The sequence below is a fragment of the Trematomus bernacchii genome, unplaced genomic scaffold (assembly GCF_902827165.1).
Source record: "Trematomus bernacchii unplaced genomic scaffold, fTreBer1.1, whole genome shotgun sequence".
NCBI lineage: Eukaryota > Metazoa > Chordata > Actinopteri > Perciformes > Nototheniidae > Trematomus > Trematomus bernacchii.
Window position 1 is genome coordinate 1,131,436 of NW_022987552.1, and position 9,542 is coordinate 1,140,977.

Here is a 9,542-nt window from a genome sequence, read left to right on the forward strand (position 1 = left end):
TGTGTGCCTGTCGTGATAAGCAATTAATTGACTTATCGTACGATAAATAAAAATGAACTCGATAACTTTTCTGACCTCGATAAATTGCCATTTACAGTACATGAGGATGTGACTAGCAGTTTGAAAGGATGTACTTGAATTATTATTATATATTATCATTATGTCAGTGGTCTAAAATGGTCATACAACGGTGCCGACAATATTATCGTTTATCGCAATAATTTCCGGGAAAATGTATCCAACAATATTAATTATCGTGAGAGGCCTATACATGAAACACACACACACAAACAAATCTACAGACTTACTCCAAACTGCCAAATATATTAATTAACACACTCTCACTCTCATATACTCTTTGACTCTATTTTGGCCTAGTAGAACAATAAGCAGCAGACTTTGACTTTTTTATCATTTCTACTGGATCTTAGATCTGCGCATGCGCTCCAGAGTATTTTTGTTGGGTAATCTATGGTAGGGCTAACCCATACAGTGGTGGGGCTCAAATCAGTATTTGCAATGTAATTACATACACGCTCCCCCCGACAGTGAAACGCCACGCGTGAGGTTTAGATTATTTCCCTGTCTCAATCCAAATTGAACTGTATGAAATAAAAAGGCACATTTGTCTTGTAGTAAATAAAAAGGGCGACCTGGAGCCAATCCTGCAATTTCCCCACAGGTGAAAGAGTTGACCCCTGCAGGGGGGGTCTGGGGGGATTCTCCCCCAGGAGAATTTTTTAAATACTAACATAAAATACACATTCTGGTACTCTCTTGAGAAGAAAAATAAATAAATCTATTACTACACATTTAAAAAAATGAATGCCATATTAGTTTTTTGTTACTTTGTTCTGAAAGCTGAACCTGCTGCTCCTCACAGAGAGAAGAGGGAAGAGGCTGTGTGAATTACTTTACATTGTGGATAAGGGTGGATAGCCCCCATTGTTCTGTGTGTCAAAATGAAAGACAGCCCACACACCTATCAATCATCAAACCGTGGGGTCTTATTTCATTACGTGTTGATTTCTATCAACACGTAATGTTGTATCGATGTATAGAGATGTACTACCGCAAAAGTATTCTCATCTCCGTCGGGACTTCCTGCAACAACACCACGCCGTTATCGTGATTCTGATTGGCCAGAATACATTATCAAAGATGTTCTATTGAGAAGACGATCACTACGTGAGAAAAGTTTTCAAAACCGTTTCTCGTCTTCGTATTCTTATTTTTGGCGTGAGAATAGTTTGGGCAGCGTGAGAGCGTGAGATTGAGAGTGAAAGCGTGTGTCACACGCCAGATGCGTGAGAGTTGGCAACCCTGTGAAAGGTAGTGAGGCCGTCTTTCAATTGAAATCGATGTATCCTTGGGCAAGATGCTTAACCCCAAGTCGCTCCCAATGGGGAACGGTGTGTGAATGATACCTTCTGTCGTGGAGTTTGAATCAGTTTCTACATTTAATATCCACTTTCCTCTATCGGGGTTGTGGGTTATGACGCGCCTCACTTTGCTTCCAAACTAACTTTGCAGAGATCGTTGTAGTGTTGAATCACATCAGGTTTATTCTTTGATCAAGACGACATACAAACATGAAGACAAACTTCCTCGCTTCAAAGTAACTAAAAGTTCTCCGTATCAAAAAAGAACAAAAAGAACAAAAAGAACACGGTCAAAAGACTCTACCGCTTCCTGTCTAATCACACCCTCAGCTGTGAACCAATGTCATGCCATATATAGACATATAGACATATAGACATGCACGTCACATCCGACAGCAAATAAGTGAGACTTAAACTAACATCTTTTAAAGCGTAGTGTGACTCACAAAAATAAATAGTTAAGAGTTTCCTCTAAAGCCTTTTAGTAATAAGACAAACATTCAAACCTTAATGATGAAAGGGAAATGGCTCTAACCCCTTCATTGAGCAAGGGGCACATTGCTCTGTATGCATTGGGTGTGAATGGGTGACTTGTTGTATGTAAAGCGCTTTGAGGGGGTGAAAGACTGGATAAAGCGCTTTATAAATACAGTCCATTTACCATTTACCAATTACATGAAATAAAACAGCTTTAATATCACTAACGGTACTTTACTACGTACTGTTCCTTTAACTGAGAATGATGAGTTGTGTTTGTAACGTGGTGACTTTAGTGAACTCTTGGTCACTAAAACCCACATAGCAATACTCTTTAAAGTGATCGTCACACTCACTATGAACACTTCAGTTAGTTATGTGGATCTGTAATTAACTCTGGTTTGAATGTGTCGTTAAATGATTCATTAAACAGATCAACCAGAACTCTAACTCTTTACCTTTTTATATAATAAATCATTATTCTGTCAGCATTTATGACGTCTATATTTATTTCTGATTTCTTTCCCCAACAGCTGCAGATTTGAAAGGTTACTCCCTCACTGTCAGACCTGGAGATGAAGTCACTTTGCCTTTTGACAATGTGATAGATGATCAGGATAAGTGTGAGAGTACTTGGTGGAGCTTCAGTGATTCACCTAACCCACCAGCAGTGAGGCTGTTTGCAGACGGACAGATTCACAAAGCAGCCAAAGCTAAATCAGACAGACTGAGAGTTACACAGAATTGTTCTCTGGTTATAAAGAAGGTCACAGAGGAGGATGCTGGAGGTTACGGCTGCAGACAGTTCAGATCAGGAGAACAACAAGGTTCACTCTCTGTGGTTTATCTGTATGTTGTTACCAGTGAGTATTTACATCATGATGTTTTAAACTGTCTCTATAGAGCAATATACTAAATCATTACAATAATAATGATTACAGTGATGAAGTTAATGTTACTCTTGTTGTCTTTTCTCTCACAATATCTCCATCTTCAGTGACTGAACATCAGGACAATGATGAGGTGACGTTACGCTGCTCTGTGTCGACATATGGACAGTGTGATCACAGAGTGAAGTGGCTGCTTCAGGGTCAAGATGTGGATAAAGATCACAGAGAGATAAAGACATCACAGTCTCTCTGCTCTGCCTCTGTGACATTTCTGACTTCTCTCTTTAGTTACACAACAAGGTCTGAGTTGTTTACTTGTAAAGTAACTGATGAGCTCACAGGAGACGTACAGGTGTTTCCCTTCAGCGATCAGTCCTCAGGTGAGAACATGATAAGCTGTTTCAAATCACTTCTAACAGTCTTGTTATAAGAATATATTGAAACAACACATTTACAACATCTCACATTTATCAGGGATTGAATGAGTTTCTGAAATGTGAAGTGACAGATGGTTATGATAAAAAAGAGAAGCTCTTAATTGAGAAACCAGGTTAGAATATAATGAGTTGTTTTAAATCACTTATCACACATTTAATCACAGATAATGCTTTTGGGATTTGAGGTTTTGACGTCACATCATTTTGTCATTTGGTTTATGCATAAAACAACTGGAACACCAACAATTCATGAATGGACATCTGAAAACAACAACAAAGAAACAGACAGCAAACATCCAGAAGGACCAGGTAGTGACTGAAGAGAAGAAATACATTTAACAGCTAAAAACCTCTGACTATATTTCACACTTGGGACTTCTCTCTTTCCAGCTGTGTGGTGGCTCATCATGGTGTCTGTGGGGTTAGCAGCTCTCATCACCATGGTTACAGTCCACATCTGGACCAGAGCTAAAGGTGAGGGTCCATAGATTCAAGGTAGGGTAGGTAAGTTTGAGAAACCGACTCGAGTTCATTTGTTATATTCCATGGAATGCTCTTAACATCCCGATAGCAATGAATATCAATAATAAGTGCTTTGACAAAAAATCCTACCTGCCTGTCAGCCTTCCATCTGTGCACAAACTTATCTCGTGCCCTCATTGGTCATGTGCGCGTTCGTGTGTGTTGGAGGAGGGGCTCTGTAAGGAAGTGGCAGATTTTCTCCGGTTGTGTATCTCCAAAATTACCTACCCCACCTTTAAGGAGAAAAGAAAAAGTAAACCGTGGAAGCTGAAGTCAACATGTTTGTCTTTTTGGTTTTTTTCAGGGGGCAAAAAACGGATGACAAAAAACCTTGTGAGTTTAACCTGTTACGCACCTTCCGCCCGGTACCGGGCGGATAAACGCGTCATTTGCAGGAAACAACGTCTAAGGAATCTTAATATTGAATAAAACTATGAATGTGTTATATCCATGTAACGGGAAGAAACTCAGCTAACTGATCTTTTTAATTTTTTTTTTCAAAAAAAACCCACAATGCTAGCACTCAGCCTCTGAATTAGCCACGAGCGAAAACATGGAACGTAATGCGGCACTTAAACTCACTCAGAACTCCCTTATTACTTATCCTAGATGCACAACCAAACACTCTTTTTTGGTGTCCTGGAGACACTGAATCTAACGGTGCCCTCCTCAACACTCAGTGATAAACATTCGCGACGCTATAAACGAAAGCGTACATCATCACATGTGGAGCTAAGTAGCTAAACACGTAAACATGGCTTACCTTGGTCAAAAGTGGTCTTCAATGGCATTAAAACGATAAAAAAACGATGCTGCAGTTAATCCATAGGTTCATCCTATGTGTCTGTGCCTTCTTTGAAATTATTTCTGATAATCCATAAGCAATACAACTGCGTTTTAGTTTCCAAACTCCAGAAGGAGACATTCTTCCACTTTGCTTTCGTTTTCCACACGCGAAGCGCCCACATTTTTTCTTTACAACGTGTGTGGGTGTGTGCCTCCCCCTTCGATTCTATTGGCTCTAACGGTCACAAGGGTATGTCAACCAACCAAATCGACCAAGGGGGGCCAGAGATAGGTCAAATCCACCCAAATGACCCCAGAAGTGGTTTTTGGCTAAATCTCTCTAAAAAGGTCAAATTTCACTTGTTTTGCATCAATCTTGATACAGGGTACTTATTATATGTTGTACTTTGGATTCCTAAAGCTTTTAGTCTACTAACCCATCATCCAAGGGTAGTTTTCACTATCTGTAAAAAATAATCTTTGGACGGACACTATAATTTACAGTTTTTTACTATGTAAAATCTGAATTTTCTTTAAAATAAAAAACATCTATATTGATTCTGACACTTCTACATCCAACTCACAGGTTTATCATTACTTTGAGAAAAGATTATTAATTTAACCCTTTTAGAAGGGAAGATATGGTCATTTGTTCTGGGAATGTCATTTTCGAGCCTGAGACCTGAAAAACAGGCTCAGAGTGGAACAGGTTAAATATAAAATAATAGTTTGTAATATTTATTATTTTAATTTAACTGTGATTATAAGACAGGCAGAAGATTCAACAAAGGAGTAAAGTGTGCATGTTGTGTTGAAATGAAGTATCTCTGTGGTTCCCTTGAGCAAGGCACTAAAGGAAGTACTGAGATATTGCACTTCATTAAAAGTAGCAATACTACAATGTAGAAATACTCTAATATATAAATATGATTAATAATACAAATATACCTACATTGAAAGTACTGATTATGCAGAATGTAATAATATAATATATGATTATAATAAGTGATGTTTTAATGTGTATCACTTCCATTTGCAATGTATGGTTTATTAAAATGACTGTACATACTACTGGGTAGCTTAACTAGTTATATTTGTCATGTAATACATCATAGATGGTGATTTCTGCTCAATTTAAGAATGAAATAAATACATAATAAAAGATGTTAAAGCAAGAATGTGTAATAAAAATGAATGGATGAAGACGAGTAAAAAGTTCAACATGAAGCTCCAGAATAAGGAGCAGTTAAAGTGTAAAGTAGCATTAACTGATGATAGTCAAGTAAAGTCCTTAAAATATGTACTGAAGTACAAAACTGAGTAAATGTACTAAGTTACTTTCCAGCTCTGCTCTGTGTTTTCACCATGTCTCTGTTCCATGGTGACAGGAGCAGAATGATGAAGATGAAGATGAAGATGAGGTGAACTATGAAAACGATGGAGGGGCTTCTGCCTCTGTGTGACTGATCAACAACATCAACTCCCCTCAGAGTCCATGCTGTCAAACATCACCTCCTCATATTCTACAGGAGAAAACAGGAGAACCATGAGATCATTGGAACATTTCTGATGACTGAGAACACCTGAGCCCCATGAGAGGCCCTTCAGAAACTCACCTCCATATGATAGGAAACATAGCTTATTATATTCATTCATTTCTGATTTAACATCCTTTAAGTATGCTCTCACATTCCCATACATAGTTATATATCTGATCTATAGTCTACAGTCTCTGTATATAACATCTCAATATTAGCAGTACTTGTGCTCACACCTTATACCTTCACTTCTCACTGTAACTGCTGCACATGTTCAAACATACAAGTGTTGGGTTGAATTCATAACATTTCTAAATTGTAAAATAATCCCTAATCTATATTTCTTCATTGTGCTCTCTAGGGACTTTCAGTCAAACTTGGTCTAATCAATTTTAAGAATATCTTTTATTTGTTTTTGTTATTAATGATTCATATAATGTCTTCTAATTAGCATAGCGTGTACTTATACCTACAGTATATATACCTGTACTGCCTAACTGCTGCACATGCTGTATATATCTGATCAATAGTCTATACAATATATTTACTATACTCTCTTTTTACTCTATATGTATTCCTAAAGCTGAAATGCCTCCAGTATCTTAGGATGTTTTAATTAGCTTAAGTCCTAATGGAATATGTTACTCCTTTTTTTACTACGGCTTTAATGATATATAATCCAAATAAAAAGAGTGCTTTTAATCAATGTTATAATGAGTTGTGTTTCTCTCTCTATCTCCAACACACTGACAACACAACGCTTTGTTGGGTTGAACACCTCTCTTTGCCCTGGCTCTCACTTTGTAAACAACATACAGTTTGTATCAGAGCCAAGGAAGGTGTTGCACATTTAGTGGAGCTGTGGTGATATCCTGGGATCAGGTATGAGGCAACAAAGAAAGTGATACAGTTTGTGTCAGAGCCAAGGAAGGTGTTTTTTTAAATACTTTATTTACACCGTGGGGAATTATTTTTGGTAACCATTTTGTTTGTATTATTATATAAATTAAATCAAATCATAATAATAAAAACAAATGGTTAAATAATTATTCATCCTGGGTTACATTTAAATTCGTAAAAGTTGCTCCATTTTAGAAATAGAATATGGATTAAAAGATGAAAACATTTGGGGATATTTCTTTATTAAATACTCAGATCGTGTACTGGAGTAAAAGTAGAAGTACTCAGATCTTGTACTTGAGTAAAAGTAGAAGTACTCAGATCTTGTACTTGAGTAAAAGTAGAAGTACTCAGATCTTGTACTTGAGTAAAAGTAGAAGTACTCAGATCTTGTACTTGAGTAAAAGTAGAAGTACTCAGATCTTGTACTTGAGTAAAAGTAGAAGTACTCAGATCTTGTACTTGAGTAAAAGTAGAAGAACTCAGATCTTGTACTTTAGTAAAACAGTACGCTACCTTTCATATCTGTAGTAGTTTGTCCGACAGGCCGTGTTTTGTTTGGGTTTCATGTGTTTTTTACTGTAAACAAAGTGGGTTGAAGTACTCAGATCTTGTACTTCGTTAAGGTAGAAGTACTCAGATCTTGTACTTGAGTAAAAGTAGAAGTACTCTGATCTTGTACTTGAGTAAAAGTAGAAGTACCAGAGTGTAGGAATACTCTGTTACAGTAAAAACCCTGCATTCAAAATGTTCCTCAAGTAAAAGTAGAAAAGTATTATCATCAAAATATAGTGAAAGTAGCGACAGTAAAAGTAGTCATTGTGCAGATTGGTCCATTTCAGAATAATATATATGATATTGTAGTGCCGAGAGAAGGGAGACGGAGGCGGTGTATCAGAGTTGCAAATCTCTCTTTATTGGAGAGCAGAAATCGACGTGCTGTCGGGTTGCAGGAAAGAGGAGAAGAGAAAGTGAAAGAGGAGGACACACAGTAGGTACCCCGGAGGTACCGTCAACATATGTGTCCGGGCGGAAACAATACCCCCAACCTGTAGTTCCATGATTGGATTATGTAACCCCAGTGTATGCATCAGTGATCACTACACAAGCCCCCCCAGAATTCAACCATGGACACAATCCTCGCGTCGGGAGGAAGCACCACAGGGGCCGAGGAGGGCGGGCCACGGAACGGGCCGTCGGAAGGGGGCCGCAGGAGAGGGTAGGGGCCCCAACGAAGGCGAGGGCAACCCCACCGGAGGGCGGGCCGGAACGGGCCGTCGTCAGGGGGCCGCAGAAAGCAGGGTCGCTGTGTCGAGACCAGGGGACGGGCGTGAAAAACCCGGTGGTCCCCAGCCGGGAGGAGCGCTGCCCGGCCGCAGGCGAAGGCACAGCGGCGGCGGGCACGAAGTCCTCGGGAGGAAGGAGCCGTGGACAGGGGAGAGGCCAGACGGGGCGCCGTCGAGGCGAACCGTGAGCCGCGGTCAGAGGTGAGGCCAGGCAGGGTCCCGAAGCGCGCCACCCACGGGCCGATGAAGGCATGGGCGACGTCCGGAACCGCCGAGGCGAGGGAAGAGGCGAGACGGGGTCCAGAAGCGCGCCACTGTGTGACGTCCGAAGCCGCCGTCGAGGTGGTGAAACAGCGAGAGGGTCCACACGAGGCCGACCAGCCATGGTCGAACCTCCTCTCCGGCACCAGAAAAAGCTCAAAAGGTCGTCCTGTCCACGAACAAAAACAGGTGGGCGAAATAGCGAGAGGATCCACGCGAGGCCGACCAGACATGATCGAACCCCCTCTCCGGCACCACAAAAAAATTAAAAATAAATTAAAAAAAACAGTCGGTTGTCGATAGCCGCCGGTAGCTGCAAGGCGTTAGCTGATGCTAGCAGTCGTCGCTAGCCGTTCTCGGCGGCCGTCAGTCGCTGGCCGGACATGCAGCCGCACGTCCCGAACCAACCCGGCACGGTCGCGTACCGGCCCCATGGAAGGCTTGCCGTCCCCCAGAGCCGAAAAGCCGTGAAAATGGCGAGCGTCGTCCGCGTCCATTCCGTGGGGCGCACCGAGCCTCAGTCCGTGCGCACGTGGCAGCAACGGAGGTCCCCAAAAATCTCCGGCATTTCGAGAAAAGCAGAGTCTGCTTTTTGCCGTGTTCGGTCCAGTCCCGGATCCTTCGCGAGACTTATGTCAGGGTCACCACTGTAGTGCCGAGAGAAGGGAGACGGAGGCGGTGTATCAGAGTTGCAAATCTCTCTTTATTGGAGATCAGAAATCGACGTGCTGTCGGGTTGCAGGAAAGAAGAGAAAGTGAAAGAGGAGGACACACAGTAGGTACCCCGGAGGTACCGTCAACATATGTGTCCGGGCGGAAACAATACCCCCAACCTGTAGTTCCATGATTGGATTATGTAACCCCAGTGTATGCATCAGTGATCACTACAATATGTTTTATAATGATTGATCATGAAAGTGTTCTCAAAGCTGGTAAAGGTGCAGCTAGTTTGAATGACTTTGTATACTGCAGGGTAGCTTGTGGATTTACTCCAGGTGGAATTAAATTCTGATTTAACACTTGATTATATTTCACATCAGTAATAGTGGGTGCAGTACCTCCT

At 41.0% G+C, this 9,542-nt stretch overlaps 1 protein-coding gene and 1 long non-coding RNA gene across 2 annotated transcripts in view; both read left to right on the top strand.

The window, feature by feature from the left end:
* Positions 1 to 6,738, top strand: part of LOC117477208 — a 28,299-nt gene extending 21,561 nt beyond the window's left edge. The window contains exons 6-7 of the mRNA XM_034123874.1: positions 4,013 to 4,041; positions 5,883 to 6,738. Of these exons, the coding sequence (XP_033979765.1) occupies positions 4,013 to 4,041; positions 5,883 to 5,957 (104 nt within the window). The 3' untranslated portion in view covers positions 5,958 to 6,738. The remainder of the gene's footprint in view (positions 1 to 4,012; positions 4,042 to 5,882) is intronic.
* LOC117477213 lies at positions 3,136 to 3,664 on the top strand. The gene is made up of 2 exons (XR_004555316.1): positions 3,136 to 3,495; positions 3,577 to 3,664. It is a non-coding gene; the product is annotated as an uncharacterized LOC117477213 (long non-coding RNA).
* Positions 6,739 to 9,542: the final 2,804 nt, after the last annotated feature.